Source organism: Oncorhynchus gorbuscha, linkage group LG05 (assembly GCF_021184085.1).
Source record: "Oncorhynchus gorbuscha isolate QuinsamMale2020 ecotype Even-year linkage group LG05, OgorEven_v1.0, whole genome shotgun sequence".
Taxonomy (NCBI): Eukaryota; Metazoa; Chordata; class Actinopteri; order Salmoniformes; family Salmonidae; genus Oncorhynchus; species Oncorhynchus gorbuscha.
This window is the reverse complement of record NC_060177.1, coordinates 46382363-46407671: the sequence shown is the minus strand read 5'-3', so window position 1 is coordinate 46407671 and position 25309 is coordinate 46382363. Positions and strand designations below refer to the sequence as shown.

Sequence of the window (25309 nt, the reverse complement as noted above, 5' to 3'; positions counted from 1 at the left end):
GAAGCATGTGGGAACAGCAGACTGGTATAGGGATTGATTGAATTTGTCCGTAAACACACCGGCCAGCTGGTCTGCGCATGCTCTGAGGGCGCGGCTGGGGATGCCGTCTGGGCCTGCAGTCTTGCGAGGGTTAACACGTTTAAATGTCTTACTCACCTCGGCTGCAGTGAAGGAGAGACCGCATGTTTTCGTTGCAGGCCGTGTCAGTGGCACTGTATTGTCCTCAAAGCGGGCAAAAAAGTTAGTCTGCCTGGGAGCAAGACATCCTGGTCCGTGACTGGGCTGGGTTTCTTCTTGTAGTCCGTGATTGACTGTAGACCCTGCCACATGCCTCTTGTGTCTGAGCCATTGAATTGAGATTCCACTTTGTCTCTGTACTGACGCTTAGCTTGTTTAATAGCCTTGCGGAGGGAATAGCTGCATTGTTTATATTCAGTCATGTTGCCAGACACCTTGCCCTGATTAAAAGCAGTGGTTCGCGCTTTCAGTTTCACGCGAATGCTGCCATCAATCCACGGTTTCTGGTTTGGGAATGTTTTTATCTTTGCTATGGGAACGACATCTTCGACGCACGTTCTAATGAACTCGCACACCGAATCAGCGTATTCGTCAATATTTCCATCTGACGCAATACGAAACATGTCCCAGTCCACGTGATGGAAGCAGTCTTGGAGTGTAGAGTCAGCTTGGTCTGACCAGCGTTGGACAGACCTCAGCGTGGGAGCCTCTTGTTTTAGTTTCTGCCTGTAGGCAGGGATCAGCAAAATGGATTCGTGGTCAGCTTTCCCGAAAGGGGGGCGGGGCAGGGCCTTATATGCATCGCGGAAGTTAGAGTAACAATGATCCAAGGTTTTACCACCCCTGGTTGCGCAATCGATATGCTGATAAAATTTAGGGAGTCTTGTTTTCAGATTAGCTTTGTTAAAATCCCCAGCTACAATGAATGCAGCCTCCGGATAAATGGTTTCCAGTTTGCAAAGAGTTAAATAAAGTTCGTTCAGAGCCATCGATGTGTCTGCTTGGGGGGGGGATATATACGGCTGTGATTATAATCGAAGAGAATTCTCTTGGAAGATAATGCGGTCTACATTTGATTGTGAGGAATTCTAAATCAGGTGAACAGAAGGATTTGAGTTCCTGTATGTTTCCTTCATCACACCATGTCCCGTTAGTCATGAGGCATACGCCCCCGCCACTCTTCTTACCAGAGGGATGTATGTTTCTGTCGGCGCGGTGCGTGGAGAAACCCGTTGGCTGCACCGCCCTGGGTGTTTCTGTAACAGCGTTCGTCTGTTGAAAGAAGAGAGTCGGACCGAAATGCAGCGTGTAGGTTACTCATGACTTTAATGAAAGAAAATACACGGTACATGAAATAACTGAAACTAAATACAAAAACAACAGAATGGAACGTGAAACTAATACAGCCTATCTGGTGACTACAACACAGAGACAGGAACAAACACCCACGAAATACAAAGCGAACTCAGGCTACCTAAATACGGTTCCCAATCAGAGACAACGATAAGCACCTGACTCTAATTGAGAATCGCCTCAGGCAGCCAAGCCTATACCACACCCCTAATCAGCCGCGATCCCAAATAATACAAACCCCAATACGAAACACAACATATGTTTCGTGCTTTTACACCTGCATTGTTTGCTGTTTGGGGTTTTAGGCTGGGTTTCTGTACAGCACTTTGAGATATCAGCTGATGTACGAAGGGCTATATAAATAAATTTGATTTGATTTGAACATATAAACCCATGTCACACCCTGGCCTACCCAAACATATAACAAAAACACAAAATACAATGACCAAGGCGTGAAAATTTGAGATTTTTGGTTCCAACCGATATGTCTTTGTAAGATGCAGAGGAGGTGAACAGATGATCTCTGCATGCGTGGTTCCCACCGTGAAGCATGGAGGAGGAGGTGTGATGGTGTGGTGGTGCTTTGCTGGTGACACTGTTGTTGATTGATTTAGAATTCAATGCACACTTAACCAGCATTCTTCAGCAATAGGCCATCACAACTGGTTTGCGCTTAGTGGGTGTCACGACTTCTGCCGAAGTTGGTCCCTCTCCTTGTTCGGGCGGTGTTCGGCGATCGACGTCACCAGACTTCTAGCCATCACTGATCCATTTTTCATTTTCCATTGGTTTTGTCTTGTCTTCCTTCACACCTGGTTCCAATCCCACCAATCCCATTAAATTACATATTGTGTATTTAACCCTCTGTTTCCCCTCATGTCCTTGTTGGAGATTGTTTGCTTGTCTGTGATGTGCATGTATTGTGTTGGTGTGCGACGGGTTTTGTACCCACTTTTTTTTTCTTGTACATTTTGGTTTTTGGAGTTTTATCAGCATTTATTAAACAACTCTGTTTATACCAAGTTCGTTCTCCTGCTCCTGACTTCCCTGCCACCAACACACACCACTTACAGTGGAACTATCATTTGTTTTTCAACAGGACAATGACCCAAAACACACCTCCAGGCTGTGTAAGGGCTATTTGTCCATGAAGGAGAGTGATGGAGTGCTGTATCAGATGACCTGGCCTCCACAATCACCAACCCAATTGAGATGGTTTGGGATGTGTTAGACTGCAGAGTGAAGGAAAGCAGCCAACAATTGCTCAGCATATGTGGGAACTCCTTCAAGACTGTTGGAAAAGCATTCCAGGTGATGAACTCATGAAGCTGGTTGAGAATGCCAAGATTGTGCAAAGCTGTCATCAAGGCAAAGGGTTGCTACTTTGAAGAATCTAAAATCTAAGATCTATTTTGATTTGTTTAACAGTTTTCTGGTTACTGCATGATTCCATATGTGTTGTTTCATAGTTTGAATGAGTAGGTGTGTCCAAACTGGACAAGTTAGTGGAAATATAGTTGTTGACGTAATAAAGTAAAGGGGAGTTGAAAGGAGGGAGCAATCATTGGAAAGAGAACACATTGTGTCCTGGACTAATGTATTTGTATCCACAATGACCTCTTTAAACAAATATCTTTTCTGACATTTTTATTGCCTTATCGCTTAAGTTTGTTCATTCCAATATATCCCCATTCTCACTTCATTGAGACATCGTGGGATGAATGCCATGCTCCCATTGATCACCTGGCAAGCACTGTGCATCTGCGTACTGTGTTTTTGAGATGTGTTACTGTTTACCATGTCTTCCTTTCAGTTATGCAGGGTAACGTAAGGTAATGGAGTTGTTTCAGCAAGTGGATTGCCAGACCTTGAACAAAATGTTCTTTTGGAATAGACACATTTTCGATTCTCTGTGTTCTCCTTAAGGAAGACTGGCCAATAAAAAAGTGTATCTATATGTTTCTCTAGTGATCAGTTAAATGTGTTTACCTTCTTGTCACTACACTGTGCTTCTTTTCACAGCACTAGTGCATATTTAATGGCATATAAAAGTGCCTATTTCACAAGCATGTTTGTATTTTTGGGTAACTCACCTGCACAATTCCATACAGAATATCGGCCTCTTTGGGCACTTGTCTGCCTTGATGAATCTTGTTCCTTCCTGAACCTACAGTCACCAGTGAAGCCTGCTGCTGCTTGATCTGACCCATCTGAGCTGCTGGAGGATACAGACCTCCATAGACAGAGGCTGATACTGGTGGTTATGCAATGCACATTCACCCCACTCCACTCATAGACTTTGTTCATCAGAGGTTTTGGGGAATTTGGCATATCGTTTTGACAAGTAAATATTTTGGGTAAAGACTGCATGTTCCTGTATGAGGTTTCCGGGAAGTTGCAGCATATTTTTACCAGTAAAGTGCTGACGTAAAAAATATATATAAATTATTGGGAAATTATGAAATTACAATGATCAGAAAATTGTGAAATTATAATTGAGAAGCAATCATAATTTAGAATGATGGCCTAGTTGATCTTTATTTCATAAAATGGATTCCCTGTCTGTTTTCTGAATAAGCAGGAGTGGTAATAACAATTCTCTAGGTTATAAATCATAGAACACTGCATTTTCGTTTGTGGACAGAATGCAGACTTTGCTGTGTGCTTTCCCAGTCAAGAACAATAAATTGTCAGAGCAGAACAGAGGAATGGTTTGGAAAATAATGGCAATTATGTTTTATGACTGTCACAACTGGTCTAAATATATGATACTGTGGTCCACTGAGAACAATGTGCACAGTAGATGTCCTATGAAGAGGAAACATTTCATTAAGGTCAAATATGTTATGAAGTAGATTTTCATAATCTACTGAGTTCTGCATGCTTGTGCTGCTGATTATTTTTGGTGCAACAGCGAAAATCATTCAAGTTTGTGATTACATTTTTCATTGTTATTTGTAAGAATCTTGCAAAGGGACTAGTTGTATCGAACTGCATCCATGCATGAGCAGCATTAGAAATGTTTTGTCAGTGGTATGAATGATAGGGCATTTTACATGAATGTTTTTCCTGAACAAAATTATCAGCAGTCAAAATGATTTGCAACTATTATGACAATTGGGTAGTCAGATAGTTTCTTGCACGGTATACCTTATCACATAAGTGAACATTTCACTTTAGTTTTCAAAGTACATATAAGATTGTCACCACCATCCATGCCATGTATATGTATCTTTCCTCATATTAATAGCTTATTTATTTGTCTATGGTTATACCAATTAGAAAATGACTGCGTCAATTTCTGCTTACTCAGTTGTCAAACTCGTGTTCATCAAGTTTCATTTGAGTTTCCAGTACAAGTATCAGATTTCAGATTAAGCTCAAGGTTCCTAGGAATAGGTTCCATTAATATGTGTGGTAGGTTAATATGCCCTCCAATAAAAGGAGGCACAATTCATGCTGTACTCTCCAGAAGGTTATGCAACTTTGGCTTTAGTCCACCACAATGCAGTAACCTTTTTTTTAACCTGTGACAAACTCCTTATATGTTCAGGTCTGGTTGTATTATGGTCACAAAGTCTGGTCACAAAGTTTCTACTGGACACATCCTTCGTTTTACACAATTCATTCTCACTGTCTGTTAGAAATTCTTAGTTATTGGTTCCTCTGAACCATGAGGAGTTAAATGAGCAACGTGGCAAATTTTGGCATTTGTCTGACCCCTAGCTACATTACTGACGGGGTTGTAAAACCACAGTGCTCTGGCACAGCTTAACTCTTTTCTGCTCGTGGTCATAGGCAAGGTTACGTTAGGAAAGAAACAGGCTATGGTTATGAAATATAATGAACTGTCTTTTTAACGCAAACTCATAATGAAAGCTATATTACACATTTATACTCATTCTGACACAATAGCCATGAAGTTAACTCCACTAATTTTAGCTGTTGCTTGTGTACTGGATGTACTGTGGTGCTAGACCAAAACCCTGCCCATCTGATATTTCCAAGCTAGCAAGATTGTTACAGTCACTGACTGACACAGTAGAAGGAACATTTGATTTGACATCCTTAAACTGCTATTAATCCATTGTTAGTCGATGATTAATGTATCATGCTGAGATATAATAAAACAGTTTGAAACATGCACGCATTTACCTACACACACCAAAATAACCAACTATTACCCTGTGAAAAACATTTGGTAAAGTATGTAGTCAGTGCAGTCCATTTCACCATCAATGAGTTGATATATTGCTGTTTGAGGACATGCGTGTTAGCTGAACCACTGGCATTAGGAGAATGTTGGTAGAGGAACTATACTTCCATTATTTTCTCAAGTTTCATTCAAATATCATTAGGCACACAAGGAACACAAACTATGGTACATTTAAAGTGTTCCTCCTATCTCAGTTACAATTGCCTTATTAATTCACCTCATTAAAACTGGACTCTTATCAAACACTTAATCAGTGTAGCATATACCAGCACAAGACTTTATCACATTCAATACTGGGACAAATTCAGATTAACACATTCATAAAAGATTGTTTCAAGAACAAATGTACGACACTTGCAAACATTTGTTAAGTGAGAACTTATATCCATATATATAATGTAAGTGGGTTTTATATCAGTAATGTCAAAAACATTTTGTTTGTTGGAGAGTACAGATTGATAAAATAAAACACACACACACAATTTCTCATGACATATGTAATGTTTAATGGTCAACAGTCAAAGCAAGGCTTATCATTCACAATATCTTCTTTCATGCATTTTAAAGTTGTGTAATTTTGGCAACTACTAATTATTTAAGCCTCCAGATTTGGGCTGGATGTGTCAATGTTTAGTTCATACATGCATAATCTATGAGCAGAATTACTGTCTGACCTCAATTAGCTACGAAATCCCAACATTTTCACCATGGGCCAGCCCCCTAGCAATTCGAGTTATTGCCAATGAGCTTCAGCCCCTCACCATTTGAGTGACAGCCAGCAAGTTGCACACACAGCAGAGCAATGACGTGGTGCACATATCTGCACATGTGAAATAGTACACAATTTCCGGGGACCACTTTTGGCTCGTGAGCTCTACTTTCAGAAGTAGAGCTCACTTTCTATTGGCTAAAAAGTATACAAAAGTACTGTAGAATCTCTTTAACCGACAATGCTATTGTGGCACTATGTTGTAAACTATATAAATACATCTACAATTAAAACAACAGGCAAAAAAATCCTGAGAAAAAGTGAGAACATTGTCTTTATTATAATACAACCCTGCCCCTAAAGTCCAGACTCTTCTTGACTGGTCTCCTAATACATAGGCTGAAAACCAATGAAACACATTCAAGAATGACACTGAAATAGCTAATACCAATTATCACCCCTTCTCATCCCCAAAAACTGAACACAGCAAATATAAATTACAGGCATCATATTTTCCAATACATTTATAAAGCTTTACCTTTGCCAAATGCTCTAATTTGACTTTACAAACTATTTCATGTTACATCACTATTTTGACAAGTGTTAAGATCATTTTGTGTAAAAATCTATACCGCAATAAAAGTGCTCCATTGAGTGTAAAACTGTTGATCACAGATTGATTTTAGATCATCACTTTATGTGATTGAATAGACAACCTATTTCCACTCATACATTATACACTTCAACCGTCCGCCGTAACAGTCCAAAAGTGTGGTTACAGAGGTCATAGACACATAGGAATGCTGTTATTGGGAAGGGTTTCTCCTCAGGCCTACCAAACAAAGACCAGATTCAATCCATGGCTGAGCCTATTCATGCAATTCATCCTGTGCTCATCAGTTTTTGCCAAGCTCACACTGGGCAGTGATAAAGCCATTCTAACTACCCACATGTCCTTTTGAAATGTCCGCTCCAATATAAACGGTTGTTTAGTTGTAGGTCCGCATTTTGCTTCTTTGCCGTGTCATGTTGACTGAATTTACAACATTGTCATTCCAAACGCAAATGTCTTCAGCTTCTTAGTTATTTTCTTGTGAGACTGTGGTTTCCTGTAAAAGACAAATGAGCAGTAAGTTAGACAATAGCCCGAAGCATCAAGATATGCATCAAAGGAGAAATATGAGAGGAATCCAGCACTAAACCAATATTTGAAACCTGAATAAGCATTTATTTTGTCAATTCATTGAGGGGAGAGGTGGTAAGGTAAGTGGTAGATCATTGTGTGCCCATACTCTTCTTATCTTATCCTATATGCAAGCGATGTTGTAATAGTGCTGGCCAGACAGTGGTTTGGTCAAGGTAAACTTGTGCAATTTGTGGATTTTAGATAAGCTCTCCGCTGTTGGCAAACCCCAAGCAGAACTAGTCTGGTTCTGTTCTAGCGTAACAGCACACAGCTAGCCTGAACATTAAAAGCAGACTCCAACCTGCCCTATAGATTAAAAGCTATTACTGTGTGGAATACAGTCTTTCTGTTACACATCTGGCGGCCTGTGGAAACAGAATCCTGAAATTCTTAAAACTAACTTTGAAATAATAAACTTAAACGCATAGAAAATGCAGTAAATGTATTTTAAAATACTAGGGGAGTGTCACTGAATTGTTGATTGTACTGTTATTTAAATGGGTGGAAACGACTTAAGACTTCCTGTGCAATTAAACATCTGTAAACATTTGGAAGGAAACGTAAATGTAGCCTTAACAGTACGGATGTGTCTGCAGGCAACGGAATAGATACGTTTTACAGAATAGTGTGAAGCGCTCACAAACCAGGTGTGTTGTCATGATGTTGAGATACACATATCATCTCATTATTCTATAGTCACCAAAAATGAACTTTTACAACACTCAGTCAAGTTGAACAATACTTTTTACAACAATGCTGTTAGTTAATGAAGGTCCACACACCATCAAGTTTTTACAGTTTTCAAAAAATGTTGTTTTTGTAATTCCATCTTAACTACCTAAGATAAGCCGCCAGCCATTTTCAGGACTTCTTTTCAAAGACATCCATGCGTAATTCATGGGACAACAACAGGTTGTTTCAATAAAGTTCTGGGACAATCGAATGAAATATAATGCCTGACAGTACTCTGTAGACTTTCAACAGCAAGCCACTTGAATAATATAAACAAATTTATGGCACCTTTCACCAATACGTTCACAAATTGCATCACTCTCCTGCACTTAGCCGCTCAGGTAAAAGAAAAACTTTACCTCAGCGATTGGAGATAATGTCTAGGGTGTTAACACTTAATAAGCCAAAATTGCAGTCAGAAGAGCAGGTAATGATATGGCTATGATAAGCTATACATCTATGGTTCTGTGTTTGGTCAATTTCTGAAAGAAGTCTTACAAATGGAGTCCTCTCTCCAAATTTGCTCCAGAACGTCATCTTGACAGTGTTCTTGTGTCCAGTCCGCTGGTCAAAGGTCTGGCAGGTCTTGAAGGGGGGACTGTACAGGTGCAAACTGGCCGAACATTCTGTGTGACTGGCATTCTCTACTCTGTGCAGCCCAAAGGAATCTAAAACAGGTAAACATCACACATTTATAAGATATGGAACCAGAATGTGAAACATTCACGTAGAGGTCGACCGATTAATCGGCATGGCCGATTAATTAGGGCCGATTTCAAGTTGTCATAACAATCGTCATTTTTGGATGCCGATTACATTGCTTTCCACGAGGGAACTGCGTGGCAGGCTGACCACCTGTTATGCGAGTGCAGCAAGGAGCCAAGGTAAGTTGCTAGCTAGCATTAAACTTATCTTATAAAAACCAACCAATCTCCACATAATCACTAGTTAACTACATATGGTTAACTAGCTTAACTAGCTTGTCCTGCATTGCATATAATCAATGCGGTGCCTGTTAATTTATCATCGAATCACAGTCTTCTTTGGCAAACCGGTGATGATTTAACAAAAGCGCATTCGTGAAAAAAGCACAATCGTTGCACGAATGTACCTAACCTTAAACATCAATGCCTTTATTAAAATCACTACACAGAAGTATATATATATATATATATATATTTTTTTTTTTACCTGCATATTTAGTTCAAATTAATTCATGTTAGCAGGCAATATTAACTAGGCAAATTGTGTCACTTCTCTTGCGATCATTGCACGCAGAATCAGGCTATATGCAACAGTTTGGGCCGCTTGGCACATTGCGAACTAATTTGCCAGAATTTTACATAATTATGACATAACACTGAAAGTTGTACAATGCAACACAAATACTTAGACTTATGGATGCCACCCGTTTGATAAAATACGGAACGGTTCCATATTTCACTGAAAGAATAAACGTTTTGTTTTCTAAATGATAGTTTCCGGATTTGACCATATTATTGACCAAAGGCTTGTATTTCTGTGATTATTATATTATAATTAAGTCTATGATTTGATTTTTGATAGAGCAGTCTGTCTGAGCGGTGGTAGTCAGCAGCAGGCTCATAAGCAATCATTCAAACTTTACTGCGTTTGCCAGCAGCTCTTAGCAATGCTTGAAGCACAGCACTGTTTATGACTTCAAGCCTATCAACTCCTGAGATTAGGCTGGCAATACTAAAGTGCCTATTAGAACATCCAATAGTGTAAGGTATATGAAATACAAATGGTATAGAGAGAAATAGTCGACGCGTCATAATTCCTATAATAACTACAACCTAAAACGTCTTAACTGGGAATATTGAAGAACTGGGAATATTGAACCACCAGCTTTCATATGTTCTGAGCAAGGAACTTAAACATGAGCTTTTTTTACATGGCACATATTTCACATTTACTTTCTTCTTCAACACTGTGTTTTAGCATTATTTAAACCAAATTCAGCATGTTTCATTTCTTTTATTGGAGACTAAATAGATGTTATTTATGTATTATATCAAGTTAAAATAAAAATGTTCATTATTCATTCAGTATTGTTGTAATTGTCATTATTACAAATATGTATAGACATGTATATAAAAATTGGCCGATTAATCGGTATCAGCTTTTTTTTAGTCCTCCAATAATCGGTATTGGTATCGGAGTTGAGAAATCATAATTGGTCGACGTCTACATTCATGTATCACATAGCTGTGAGTTCCGCTTATGGTAATTTCACACCAAACACAGCACATAGACCAAACAAAGCCCATAGAGTCCCAGAGTATACATTAAGAATTTGTATAATACGTACCAACCTTTTTTAACATATACAACCAGATTTCAGAATCAAATAAATGAAAGTGAAGATATTCAGTAAGTGAATGTTTATAAAGATATACTGATGAAACTATATTGATGAAACTATACTGATGAAACCATATTTTCCTATTAACAAACATACAATTATGACACTTTAGAAGCTATTTTTATAAATGTTCTTGGTCCCAGGGTCATGAAATGTTCAGAGTACATTGAGGGAAGTTGCTGCGTTCAATAAACAACAAAAAATATTTAAAAAAATAATTTGAGAAATTGCATTACGACATTTTCATCAGACCGTGATGATATTATGTATGTATTATGTATGCCTCCTCATGTTGTCTGACACACAATGTTGAAGAAATATTAAACGGTCTTACCATTGATAAACTGTAAACTGTCTTACCATTGATGTAGGCACACTGGTTTGTTTGCAGGATTCTCTGAGATTTCTGAACCATGTTGCATGTTTTTTTATCGGGCCATTCAAAAAGCGTCTCCTTCAGCTGGCCTTGCAGCAACTTCATGAAACAGTGGGAGTCTGTGTGGTCATGGATACTGCTGCATGTGGTGGAAAACAGACAGTCTTAGAATGTGCCAGAACAGTGTTATGTGGGGCTCAGCAATCAAACATGTGGTTACATGTATGTACACCACCATTAGTTCTAAGTCCTGTTTAAAGAGAAACTCTCTGCCTTTTGTGTTGGATATTACACATCTACTGACAAAAAGTATAACTTAACTCCTCAAACTATATTAGCTACAATCTGATATAGTATTCCTTTCATTGTGCCTCAAGCAACGTGACATTGTTCATATCTGTTAAGTTTCAAAAGGGCAATTTATTATATGGTTACCACAAATGTATTTATCTTTATGAAACTTGCATAACGTTGACTTTCACAAGAACATTGGACTTTGTTATCTCCATACACTTTCTGCCTGGAGCCCGTTTCTTCATTTCACTAGACCTATACTAGTGTTCTATCTGACAAGTCATATATTGTAATTACACTGGTTCTGTCAATATTTATGACACTGCCAATATATACACTGGTATAGACATAGCACCTTAATTACCACATTAATTCTGAAGTAGAGGGATTTAATTGCCTCAGATCAAATAAGTTGCATCATTGTTTTCTAAAAAATGTCTTACCTTCCGTGACCCTCTCCCCAACACAGTATCATGAGGTTGAACTTTCCATTCCCTTCATCCACCAGGTTCCTTGTGTACCTGGAACACAAATATAAAACACAAACAGAAGTGTGGGTTAGAACAAAGGTAGTGCTTACCCATTCAATTATTGGGAGCATATATAGGGTGTGCGACTGTCTTTTAAATGACGACCACTCCAACATTTTGGGGTGTGTGTCAACTCGTAATTTTGACTAGAACAAAGGTAGGACATCCACTGCTTTTGTTCACTGAAATTTAGGAAACTGATTCATATGGTATAGCCACGAACTGATTTCTGATTACTCCAATACTGTACATGCAAAACATCTGGCACAAATACAAATGCCAAGCAGTGACATTCACATTATTGAATGCAAGGCTCATTAGTTTGCACAGTCAGTTGGGACATAATTATCTTGAGTCTACAGTCATTACAGTTACAGTTAGCGCACGAGTAAGACCAGAGGAATAGGGTTTTGAACAGATGGATTGCAATGTATTTTGTTCTCAGTGGTGTGACTCATTCAGAAAACTTAAAAATGATGTTTTAGCTCCACACTGTTTTATCCACTAATTTCCACAATTCTGTCCAAAGACCTATAAATGCTACTCTCAAAATCTTAAGTGATTGACCTATATACATTTATTAGGAGTACTCACAAAGAAGTATTAATATCAGATGATATAGAACCGCATATGGCCCAGTTCATGTCTCTAATCATAAATTATATTTAATAGCGTAATAGCGTAAGCAACACGTGCATTACGTCTATAATGTAATTCGAGCCATCACAGACAGACATGTTGTTCCCTCGTTTTGCACGAAAAGTCAATGGGTACACTAGTCACGTTTTTGAGCGCGTAGAAAATCGTGTTCTTGTGGCAGCTGCAACCTCATACCGCAAACGCAAAAGGAATCTGCCTCTAAATTCTGATTGGCGGACGGGTTCCCACCCTCGATTTACCCCCACAAGAACCAAAACAACTCCCAGTTTATGGTGCAAGCCGGGAAAACTGTGGATAGAGCGTTTTCTTTTGTTGAAGCACACAATGAAACTCATTTTGAAAGTCTCATTCTGTTGTAAACATCTTCGAATGTAACTTTTTTGAACGTTTTAAAGTGAGAGCATGCATGCTAGGCTATAACTGACAAATATGAAATCTATTGCTTACACCTTTTTACATGGCAAAAGTTGAATATAATTATGCTTTTTTAGCCTATTCAAATTAGTTTTGCAGATAAAATGCCACATGTGGGCTATATTAACAATATAATATATAACACAATCAATAATTGCACATATATTATGAGACATCACATTAAGTTAAATAAAGGTTAAATCAAATGTAAATAAAATGTCTGTTTAAATCCCCTGAGAAGAAGCCTTTGTCATGCGTTGAATATGTTTAGGGCCTTTGCCTGCTGATCATTTGTGCTACACCTTTGAAGTTAAAGTTAGCACCAGCACCCCACCAATTTCAAGTAAATTACTGGAGTTTTTGCAATTCATTGTAATACTATTCATCGCAGGATTTCACGATAAGGTGATAACTGCATTTAGCCTAATTAGTGATATTTGTGTACAGATTTTTATTTTATTTTAAATAAACAGGCCTTCTCAATCTCAACACAACAGGAGCCATAATAATACTTTTCCAAATAATAAACATAGGCCTATTTATTCGTTTATTTTTTACCTGAACTGGTCGAATTTCGCAAATTTCATCCATTCCTGTGGATTGCTGTCATATGCTTCCATTATATTTTGCACCTCCTCCACATTGATATTGTCACTTTCAAAGATTTTATGCAAAACTTTGATCAGATCATCAAGAGTTTCTGGTTTCATCACTTCGGTTTGCTCCATGGTTCAGTGGGTATTTATCCCGGCAAGCTTGCTTTCTAACTAACTTTTGAGCATCGCCTAGTCTTTATAGAGTCGCCTACTCTATTTGGGGCCAACTGTTGTTGGACTGTACCATTATGAAAAAGGGTGAACATATTAGTTAAAATATGAAAACCTTTATGGGAATAACATCAATATTTAAAATCCACATTAACGTTGTAAATAATAGCAGGTATTTTATTTACAAGATACACTTATGTTCTTGGTGTTAAAATATTATTCATTATTTACCCCCACATCATGAACTTTGACCAATCCTTGCCTTGGCCGCAGCTGTTAACAAAATCTCTTCTTTCTTTTTATCATTATTTTATTTGGCCTTGACTTCTGCAATAGCCCCCTTGCCCTCTTAATTAGGCAGGTCTGGAGTCAACGAGTCAGAGAGAAAGAGAGAGAGAGAGCTAGAGCAGAGTTTTAGGAGCCTAATAACAAAACAACGTGATATCACTTGTGAGAAAATTAAATCAAGAGTTTCATTTAAAACAATTATATTTCTCTGTTTCAGACAGTGACATTGATTTGTAATAATAAGTATTAGTTATTATTTTATGCTAATAACAGCATTAAGAAAAATCATATTTTGTTATCATTGTTGATTAAATAAGAAGAATAGGCCTATCAGATCATAACACCACCTAAGCTTTTCATACATCTGTGCAAACTACCAATTTGGAGCTCACATCCAGTCATTTAAGTGTAATGGCGGTTGGGCAGTGAACTACACTGATGAGTAAACCATGCCTGAGACCTAAAAAGATACGTTGGCGCCCCGAGTAAAGGCTTTAGCGCAGTGGGCTAACACAATCTCGTGGAGCAAAGTTACAAACCACTTGATCACATTGGTACCATGTCACAGATTCACAGTGGTGTAAATGACTTAAGTAAAAATACTTTGAAGTACTACTTAAATATTTTTGGGGGGTATATAGAATGGTGCCAGAGCGGATGGCTGCTGTTTTACGGGCTCCTAACCAATTGTGCTATTTTGTGTGTTTTGCATTGTTTGTAAAATATTTTGTACATATGATGCTACCGTCTATTATGACCGAAAAGAGCTCCTGGATTTCAAAACAGCAATTACTTAGCTCAAACTGGACAAAGGTTTTTCTTTAATGAGTCGGCCGCAAAGGATACAATGTTGCTCCCAGAGAAGGCCAAAATCCCTGTCATTCACATGAAGAAAATAATGAAATGCAGGGTGCCTTGTGAGAATTTGTTGGTGACTGTGTAACCTGCCTCTTCCATTCATTCTATAAGCCAATGTGCAATCATGGGAGAATAAAATAAACTGGAATGGTCCTTCTGAGCTCAGTTGGTAGAGCATGGCGCTTGTAACGCCAGGGTAGTGGGTTCAATCCCCGGGACCAGACGTAGAATGTATACATGACTAACAATGGGACATTAAAATTGTAATATCTGAACGACGACATGGATAATATACAGTTGGCTGGGTATTTGTGCATTGGTAGGACAGAACAGCCACGTCTGGTAAGGTGAGGGTCGGAGGTGTGTCTATTTATCAATAACGGCAGGTGCGTGATTAAGGTAGTCTCAAGGTATTGCTCCCCTGAGGTAGAGTACCTCATGATAAGCTGTAGACCACAGTATATACCAAGAGAGTTTTCATCTATATTTTGTGTAGCCGTCTATTTACCACCACAAACCAACACTGGCACTAAGACTGCACTCAACAAGCTGTATAAGGCCATAAGCAAACAAGAAAATGCTCATCCAGAAGTGGCGATTCCATTGGCCGGGGACTTTAATGCAGGCAAACTTAAATCCATCACAGGTGCAACCAGAGGAAAAAAAACTCTACACCACCTTTACTCTATACACAGAGACGCGTACAAAGCTCTCACTCGCCCTCCATTTGGAAAATCTAACCATAAATCTATCCTCCTCAATCCTGCATACAAGCAAAAACTAATGCAGGAAGTACCAGCGACTCGCTCAATACGGAATTGGTCTGATGACGCGGATGCTATGCCTTAAGACTGTTTTGCTAGCACAGACTGGAATATGTTCCGTGATTCATCCAATTCCATTGAGGAGTATACAGGTGTACAGGGGTGGCATGTAGCCTAGTGGTTAGAGCGTTGGGCCAGTAACCAAAAGGTTGCTAGATCGATTCCCCAAGCTGATAAGGTAAAACGCTGTAGTTCTGCCCCTGAACAAGGCAGTTCACCAACTGCTCCTAAGCCATCATTGTAAATAAGAATTTGTTCTTTACTGACTTTATTATTATTATTTTTAAATACCACCTCAGTCACTGGCTTCATCAATAAGTGCATCAAGGACATCGTCCTCACAGTGACTGTACGTACATATACTAACCAGAAGCTACCGCTTTCAAGCAGAGTTACATTAATCCGGACGCTTATAAGAAATTCCGCTATGTCCTCAGACGAACCATCAAACAGGCAAAGCGGCAATACAGGACTAAGAATCAATCCAACTACACCGACTCTGACGCTCGTCGGACGTGGCAGGGCTTGGAAACTATTACGGACTACAAAAGGAAACCCAGGTGCGAGTTCTACCAGATGGGCTAAATGCCGTTAACGCTTGCTTCGAGGAAAGTAACACTGAAGCATACATGAGAGCACCAGCAGTTGCAGGACGACTGTGTGTTCATGCTCTCCGTAGCTGATGAGAGCAAGAACTTTAAAACATTCACAAGGCCGTGGGGCCAGACGGATTACCAGGAATGTGTACTCATCACCGCCTGGTATGGCAACTGCTCAGCATCTGACCATAAGGCGCTACAGAGGGATGCGTACAGCCCAGTACAACACTGGGGCCAAGCTTCCTGCCATCCAAGACCTATATAATAGGCGGTGTCAGAGGAAGTCCCCAAAATTGTCAAAGAAAAGTCACCCAAGTGATAGACTGTTCTCTCTTCTGCCGCATGGCAAGCGGTACCGAGTGCCAAGTCTAGGTCCAAAAGGCTCCTTAACAGCTTTTACCCCCAAGGCAGAAGACTGCAGAACAATTAATGGCCACCTGGAATGCCTTTGTTTTTACACTGCTGCTACTTTATTATCATGAGTCTCTCTTCCTGGACTTTGTATTGTATTCATGCTGTGATGTTTGTTTTTCTGTGATTGTGTATCGCCCCTGTCATGTCGTGTTTTTGCCTTCATCAGATGCTGCTGTGCTCCCCATACGGCTATTCGTGCAGTCTGTCCTCCTGCTGGTTTCTTAAATAAACTCTGTTTCTGATCCCAAGGAATCTCTACACTCCCGAGATCCCCATCTCGGCAGACTCGACAGGAATTGTCTCTCGCCATCGTGGAGAACTGCATGGACCAACTGGCAAGTGTCTTCACTGACATTTTTCAACCTCTCCCTGATTGAGTATGTAATCCCTACATGTTTCAAGCAGAATATATTAGTCTGTGCCCCCGAAAGTGAAGGTAACCTGTCTAAATGCCTACCGCTCCGTAGCACTCACATTGGTAGCCATGAAGTGCCGAACATGGCTCACATCAACACCATCCCGGAAAACTTAAACCCACTCCAATTCACATACCGCCTCAACAGATCCACAGATCTCAACCTCAATAGCACTCCACACTGCCCTTTCCCACCTGGACAAAAGGAACACCTATGTGAGAATGCTGTTCATTGACTGCAGCTCAGCGATCAACACCATAGTGCCCACAAAGCTCATCACTAAGCTAAGGACCCTGGGACTAAACACCCCCCCTCTGCAACTTGATCCTGGACTTCCTTGCGGTCCGCCCCCCAGGTGGTAAGGCTAGGCAACAACACATCTGCCATGCTGATCCTCAACACGGGGCCCCTCAGGTGTGCGTGCTTAGTCCCCTCCTGTACTCCCTGTTCGCCAATGACTGAGTGGCCAAGCATGACTCAAAAAACAACATAATTCAGTTTGCTGACGACACAACGGTGGTAGGCCGACAACGATGAGACAGCCTATAGGGAGGAGGCCAGAGACCTGGAAGTGTGGTGCCAGGACAACAACCGCTACCTCAATGTGATCAAGACAAAGTAGATGATCGTGGACTACAGGAAAAGGAGGGCCGAACATACCCCCATTCACTTGGAAGTGTAGAGGGTTGAGAGTTAAGTTCCTTGGTGTCCACATCACCAACAAACTATTATGGTCCAAACACACCAAGAAAGCTGTGAAGAGGGCACGACAACGCCTTTTCCCCCCTCAGGAGATTGAAAAGATTTGGCATGGGTCCCCAGATCCTCAAAAGCTTATACAGCTGTACCATCGAGAGCATCCTGACCGGTTGCATCACCGCCTGGTATGGCAACTGCTCAGCATCTGACCATAAGGCGCTACAGAGGGTAATGCGTACAGCCCAGTACAACACTGGGGCCAAGCTTCCTGCCATCCAAGACCTATATAATAGGCGGTGTCAGAGGAAGTCCCCAAAAATTGTCAAAGAAAAGTCACCCAAGTGATAGACTGTTCTCTCTTCTGCCGCATGGCAAGCGGTACCGGAGTGCCAAGTCTAGGTCCAAAAGGCTCCTTAACAGCTTTTACCCCCAAGGCAGAAGACTGCAGAACAATTAATGGCCACCTGGACCCTTTGCATTGACCACGCCCCCTTTGTTTTTACACTGCTGCTACTTGCTCTTTATTATCTATGCATTATCACTTTATCCCTACCTACATGTACAAATTACCTCGACTAACCTGTACCCCCGCACATTGACTCGGTACGGTACCTGCTGTATATTTAAACAGTCAAATTATTATTATTTTCTTGTGTTACTTTTATTTACATTTTTTTCTGTTTACTTTAGTTTATTTAGTAAGTATTTCACCTGCATGACAGTTACTTTTATTTACATTTTTTTCTGTTTACTTTAGTTTATTTAGTAAGTATTTTCTTAACTCTATTTTCTTAAACTGCATTGTTGGTTAAGGGCTTGTAAGTAAGCATTTCACGGTAAAGCTTACCTGTTGTATTCGAGACATGTGACAAATACAATTTGATTTGATTTGTACTTCACTGTTTATATATATATATATATATATATATTTTTTTTTTTAAACAAATTTTACTTTTACGTCACTACATTCCAAAATAAAATAATACGTTTTACTCCGTACATTTTCCCTGACACCCAAAAATACATTTTGAATGCTTAGCAGGACAGGAAAATGGTCCAATTCTCTCACTTATCAAGAAAACATCCCTGATCCTCCATACGGCCTCTGATCTGGTGGACTCCCCAAACACACATGCTTGTTTATAAATTATGTCTGAGTGTTGGTGTGTGCCCCCGGCTATCTGTAAAAAACAAATATGTAAATGGTGCTGTCTGGTTTGCTTAATATGAGACATTTGAAATTATTTATACTTTTAATACTTAATTATATTTCAGCAATTTTATTTACTTTCGATACTTAAGTATATTTAAAACTAAATACTTTTAGACTTTTACTCAAGGAGTGTTTAACTGGGTGACTTTCACTTTTACTTGAGTCATTTTCCATGAAGGTTTTTTACTTTTTCTCAAGTCTGACAATTTAGTACTTTTTCCACCACTGCAGATTCCATCAGTTTATCAGCTGCTGGGTCGGTGTGGAGAGGGCGAGGAGGTCAAAGAGGGTGAAGTGAGACGTGAGGGTGTGGTGACTGGAATTGAACCATGCACATGCGATGAGTAACAGGTCTGAGACTTGAAGACTTGGGTCAGTGGTTCAATGCCAGTCATTGAACCACTGGTGAATGCACCAATTTGTAAGTCGCTCTGGATAAGAGTGTCTGCTAAATGACTTAAATGTAAATGTAAATGTAAAGGGTTTAACCGGAGACATTTGATAGGCTCAGGCATTATGACGGTTGAAGGATATAATTTGGTTATACACTGTATATAAAAAAGTATGTGGATACCCGTTCAAATTAGTGTTCCAATATTTCAGCCACTCCTGTAGCTGACAGGTATATGAAGTCGAGCACACAGCCATGCAATCTTCATAGACAAACATTGATAGTAGAATGGCCTCACTGAAGAGCTCAGTGACTTTCAATGTGGCACCATCATAGTATGCCACCTTTCCAACAAGTCAGTTCGTCAAATTTCTGCCCTGCTAGAGTGCTGTTATTGTGAAGTGGAAACGTCTAGGAACAACAACAGCTCAGCCACGAAGTGGTAGGCCACACAAGCTCACAAAACAGGCCCGAAATGTCAGCACAAAAAAATGAAATGGGTTTCCTTGGTCGAGCAGCCACATACAAGCCTAAGATCACCGTGCACAATGCCAAGCATCGGCTGGAGTGGTGTAAAGCTCGCCTACATTGGACTCTGGAGCAGTGGAAATGAGTTCTCTGGACTGATGAATCACGTGTCACCATCTGGCAGTCCGATGAACGAATCTGGGTTTGGTGGATGCCAGGAGAACGCTACCTGCCAGAATGCATAGTGAACATGTAAAGTTTGGTGGAGGAGGAATAATGATCTGGAGCTGTTTTTCATGTTTCAGGCGAGGCCACTTTGTTTCAGTGAAGAGATTCTTAACACTACAGCATACCATGACATTCTAGACGATTCAGTGCTTCCAAATTTGTGGCAACAGTTTGGTGAAGGTCCTTTCCTGTTTCAGCTTGACAATGCCCCCATGCACAAAGCAAGGTCCATACAGAAATAGTTTGTAGAGATTGGTGTGGAAGAACTTGACTGGGCTGCACAGAGCTCTGACTCCAACCCCATCAAACAACTACGGGATGAATTTTAACGCCGACTGTGAGCCAGGCCTAATTGCCCAACATCAGTGCCCAACCTTGCTCTTGTGGCTGAATGGAATTATGTCCCCACAGCAATGTTCCAACATTTAGTGGAAAGCCTTCCCAGAAGAGTGGAGGCTGTAATACCAGCAAAGGGGACCAACTCCATATTAATGCCCATTATTTTGGAATGAGATGTTTGACGAGCAGGTGTCCACATACTTTTGGTCATGTAGTGTAGCTTATTGTCAACATTTGTCTTTAGTTAATATTACCATTGTATATCCTTTTTCACCCACTGCTATACTTTGTGGATCCTCCCCAAACTAAACGGTGACTTAATTGAAGTCACTGTGTAAAGTTTAATCATGGATGTTATTTCCCACCACAAAAACAGCCTGTAGGTTATCCAGACATGGTGCCATTTGTTCCCAGCTCCAGCTACCGGAAATGAACTGGGAAGAAATGAACTGTGTACAGTATAGGCACATAGATGTACAGTGGGGCAAAAAAGTATATAGTCAGCCACCAATTGTGCAAGTTCTCCCACTTAAAAAGATGAGAGAGGCCTGTAATTTATCATAGGTACACTTCAACTATGACAGACAAAATGAGAAAAAAATCCAGAAAATCACATTGTATGATTTTTTAATGAATTTATTTGCAAATTATGGTGGAAAATAAGTATTTGGTCACCTACAAACAAGTAAGATTTCTGGCTCTCACAGACCTGTAACTTCTTCTTTAAGAGGCTCCTCAGTCCTCCACTCGTTACCTGTATTAATGGCACCTGTTTGAACTTGTTATCAGTATAAAAGACCCCTGTCCACAACCTCAAACAGTCACACTCCAAACTCCACTATGGCCAAGACCAAAGAGCTGTCAAAGGACACCAGAAACAAAATTGTAGACCTGCACGAGGCTGGGAAGACTGAATCTGCAATAGGTAAGCAGCTTGGTTTGAATAAATCAACTGTGGAAGAAATTATTAGGAAATGGAAGACATACAAGACCACTGATAATCTCCCTCGATCTGGGGCTCCACGCAAGATCTCACCCTGTGGGGTCAAAATTATCACAAGAACGGTGAGCAAAAATCGCAGAACCACACGAGGGGACCTAGTGAATGACCTGCAGAGAGCTGGGACCAAAGTAACAAAGCTTACCATCAGTAACACACTACGCCGCCAGGGACTCAAATCCTGCAGTGCCAGACGTGTCCCCCTGCTTAGGCCAGTACATGTCCAGGCCCGTCCGAAGTTTGCTAGAGAGCATTTAGATGATCCAGAAGAAGATTGGGAGAATGTCATATGGTCATATGAAACCAAAATATAACTTTTTGGTCAAAACTAAACTCGTCGTGTTTGGAGGACAAAGAATGCCGAGTTGCATCCAAAGAACACCATACCTACTGTGAAGCATGGGGGTGGAAACATCATGCTTTGGGGCTGTTTTTCTGCAAAGGGACCAGGACGACTGATCCGTGCAAAGGAAAGAATGAATGGGGCCATGTATTGTGAGATTTTGAGTGAAAACCTCCTTCCATCAGCAAGGGCATTGAAGATCAAACGTGGCTGTGTCTTTCAGCATGACAATGATCCCAAACACACCGCCCGGGCAACGAAGGAGTGGCTTCATAAGAAGCATGTCAAGGTCCTGGAGTGGCCTAGCCAGTCTCCAGATCTCAACCCCATAGAAAATCTTTGGAGGGAGTTGAAAGTCCATGTTGCCCAGCAACAGCCCCAAAACATCACTGCTCTACAGGAGATCTGCATGGAGGAATGGGCCAAAATACCAGCAACAGTGTTTGAAAACCTTGTGAAGACTTTCAGAAAAGGTTTGACCTCTGTCATTGCCAACAAAGGGTATATAACAAAGTACTGAGAAACTTTTGTTATTGACCAAATACTTATTTTCCACCATAATTTGCAAATAAATTAATTAAAAATCCTACAATGTGATTTTCTGGATTTTTTTCTCTCATTTTGTCTGTCATAGTTGAAGTGTACCTATGATGAAAATTACAGGCCTTCTCTCATCCCCCTTTAAGTGGGAGAACTGGCACAATTGGTGGCTGACTAAATACTTTTTTGCCCTGCTGTATACATCTATAGGTCACAAGGACCTATATACGTCAAAATATACGGAACTAATAATTTTGCCCAATCGTTTTCACTTTTGTAAGAAATATTGGCAATATTAAGATTGAATTTCAGAATGAACAGTTGTGGCCAGGCATCATGACACTTTGGACATACAGGTAACTGCCAAAATCAAGGAAACATTTGAGTAAATTAGGGATATAAAGTATACTGATAGCAGCTGCAGGTATTGTTCTTGAGTTAATTCAGCAATTAACATCCCATCATGGTTAGGGTCATGTATAAAAATGCCCAGTTGCCCATTATTTAGGCTACCATTGCTAGAAAAGATCACAGTGACTTTGAAAGAGGGGTCTTAAAGGAGAAAAGGGGATTTAAAGTGTGTGGGTGTGTGCGTGTGTGTTTGTGTTTGTCTGTCTCAGTCACCATATCAACTCAATTGAACACTTATTCGAGACTCATTCTGGAACGACGCCTGAGACAGCGTTTTCCACCACCATCAAAACACTAAATGACGGAATTTATCATGGGAGAATAGTGTAGAATCCCTCCAATAGAGTTCCAGACACTTGTAAAATCTATGCCAAGGCGCATTGAAGATGTTCTGGCAGCTCATGGTGGCCCAACGCCCAGTTAAGACACTTTGATTCGAATCCCAGAGCCGGAAAGATGGAAAAATCTGCCGTTCTGCTCTTGAGCAAGACAGTTAACCCCTAACAACAACTGCTCCCCGGGCGTGGGTGACGTGGATGCACATCTCTGATTCAGAGTTGGGTTAAATGCGGAAGCCACAATTTGGTTGAATGCATTCAGTTGTGCAACTGACTAGGTATCTCTAGGTGTCTAAAGTTTTTCACAGGGATGCTGTGCATGGATGTTGCATGGATGTCCTTTGGGTGGTGGATCATTCTTGATACACACAGGAGTGTTAAAAACCCAGCAGAGTTGCAGTTCTTAACACACTCAAACCGGTGTGCCTGGCACCTATTACTATACCTCGTTCAAAGGCACCTAAATCTTTTGTCTTGCCCATTCACCCTCTGAATAGCAACACACACAATCCGTCTGACTTGTCTCAAAGACTTAAAAATCCGTCTTTAACCTGTCTCCTCCCCTTCATCTACATTGATTGAAGTGGATTCTACAAGTGACATCAATAAGGGATCATAGCTTTCCCTTGGATTCACCTGGTCAGTCTATGTCATGGAAAGCGCAGGTGTCCTTAATGTTTTGTACACTGAGTGTATATTTGTTTGCTTATTAATCTAAATCAATTGGGCTCTTGCTCCACCTAGTGGCTTAACCTAGGTGAAACATTATGTCCAAAAATGAAAACAATGGCACTTGTGGGAAGTATGGGTGTAGGCCTAACCAGAAGATTGCTGTTTCCAATTTATCAGGTAAATGGGAGTAATGGGGATGTCATTCTCCCACACAGCTATTTCACTACTTTACTAAATAAAAAGACTGGATCAAATAGGAAATGGTGACATGACATGGATAGGCCCATTTAAAACATAAAAATGTTATTGTAGCTGTAGGCTTTAGCCTGGAATTTCTCCTATTGTACAACAAAGTTTATTGGAAACCTGATGACACCCAAATTCACCCATAGAAGAGAGAGAGAAAGAAAGACAGAGAGACATGAGTTTGACGTTGGAGAGTGGTCATGGGTGGGATATGGGCATCAGTTCAGTGAAGTGTTGGAGGAGCTGGGTAGTAACGGATTACTTGTAACGCATTACGTAATTCAGATGACAAAAATGAACAAATTGTAATCAGCCTAGATAACTTTTAAAAATGTAAGTCAATGACAGTTACATCATTCTTGACAGCTGATTACATTTTGGATTAATATGAAGCTGTGGGCTGTAAGTGTTTGCCTCAAGCACCCCGAAGTCACAGCTTAGAAGTCATCTGTCAGTGCGAATGGTAGCTCCCTTCTGTTCTGATTTACTTGAAATCTTAAAAACAGGCAGATTTTATCGCAATCTGAAAGGGTTTGGCCATAGGAGCCAGCCGCCCAGCCCCCTATGGTTAAGACGGTCTGCCCGAAGGCAATGACTCCCCCGGCATTGAACTTCAGACTCAACATTGACATCTGATGGACTGGCTCATCTTGGGGGAAAGCAGAGAGAGAGAGAGAGAGAGAGGGGATGGGGTTTAAAGAATCAGTGTAACACACAGGGACAAACCTATGCAAGTTTTTTTGTCATTATTTGCAAATACTGGGGGCGCATTCCTCTGCTCAGACATTGCTGACACCTGCCAGATTTTAGGCCTCGATATATATTTTTTTACGTGTCAGCTAACCACATCATATGATATAGCTATCTATGGCGTTATTTTCAGGCCTATGACATGGACAGGCCTATGACGTGGACCTTAGCTGCAACTCTACTTGTTCATGTCCATTAATCATTCTTCAAATATCTTATTTTGTTAATGTCCTAAAAGTCATCCCTAAGACGAAAACACATAAAATGGTCTGCAGTCTGCCAGAGATGGCAATACCCTCCATACATTTTTCATTATACATCCATTCTCCCACAAAATTACTCAAGCATGTTTCAGTTTATGAAAAAACCTTCTGCAAGGCCCCTTTTATCCAAAATCAACCCCTTGCCTCAAATCCTGCACACTTCTTGATGGCCCCTCAAGATACCCGTATGTTAGGTGTAAGCAAAAAGATTGTGTTCTTCTGATTGGCTAAGAAGAAGTGCTTTGACGTGAGGGCGCAAGAATGGCGTTAAGTTCAGACCTTCATCTCCTGGATACAAACCAAGTAAACTTACCTGTAAGTCTATTTGCTCTCTTGAGGATCTTGAAATAGAGTCAGTTTGCAGGTTG

The 25309-nt window shown here is 40.4% G+C and overlaps 1 protein-coding gene across 1 annotated transcript; it reads right to left on the bottom strand.

Annotated features, from left to right (window-relative positions):
* Positions 1-6604: 6604 nt before the first annotated feature.
* Positions 6605-13650, bottom strand: LOC124035974 (cysteine dioxygenase type 1-like). Its single transcript, XM_046349985.1, has 5 exons — positions 13433-13650; positions 11714-11791; positions 10961-11115; positions 8713-8882; positions 6605-7405 (listed from the first exon to the last, which is right to left on the bottom strand). Exons 1-5 carry the CDS (start codon positions 13600-13602, stop codon positions 7376-7378), a joined length of 603 nt encoding a protein of 200 aa, XP_046205941.1. The 5' UTR covers positions 13603-13650; the 3' UTR covers positions 6605-7375.
* Positions 13651-25309: the final 11659 nt, after the last annotated feature.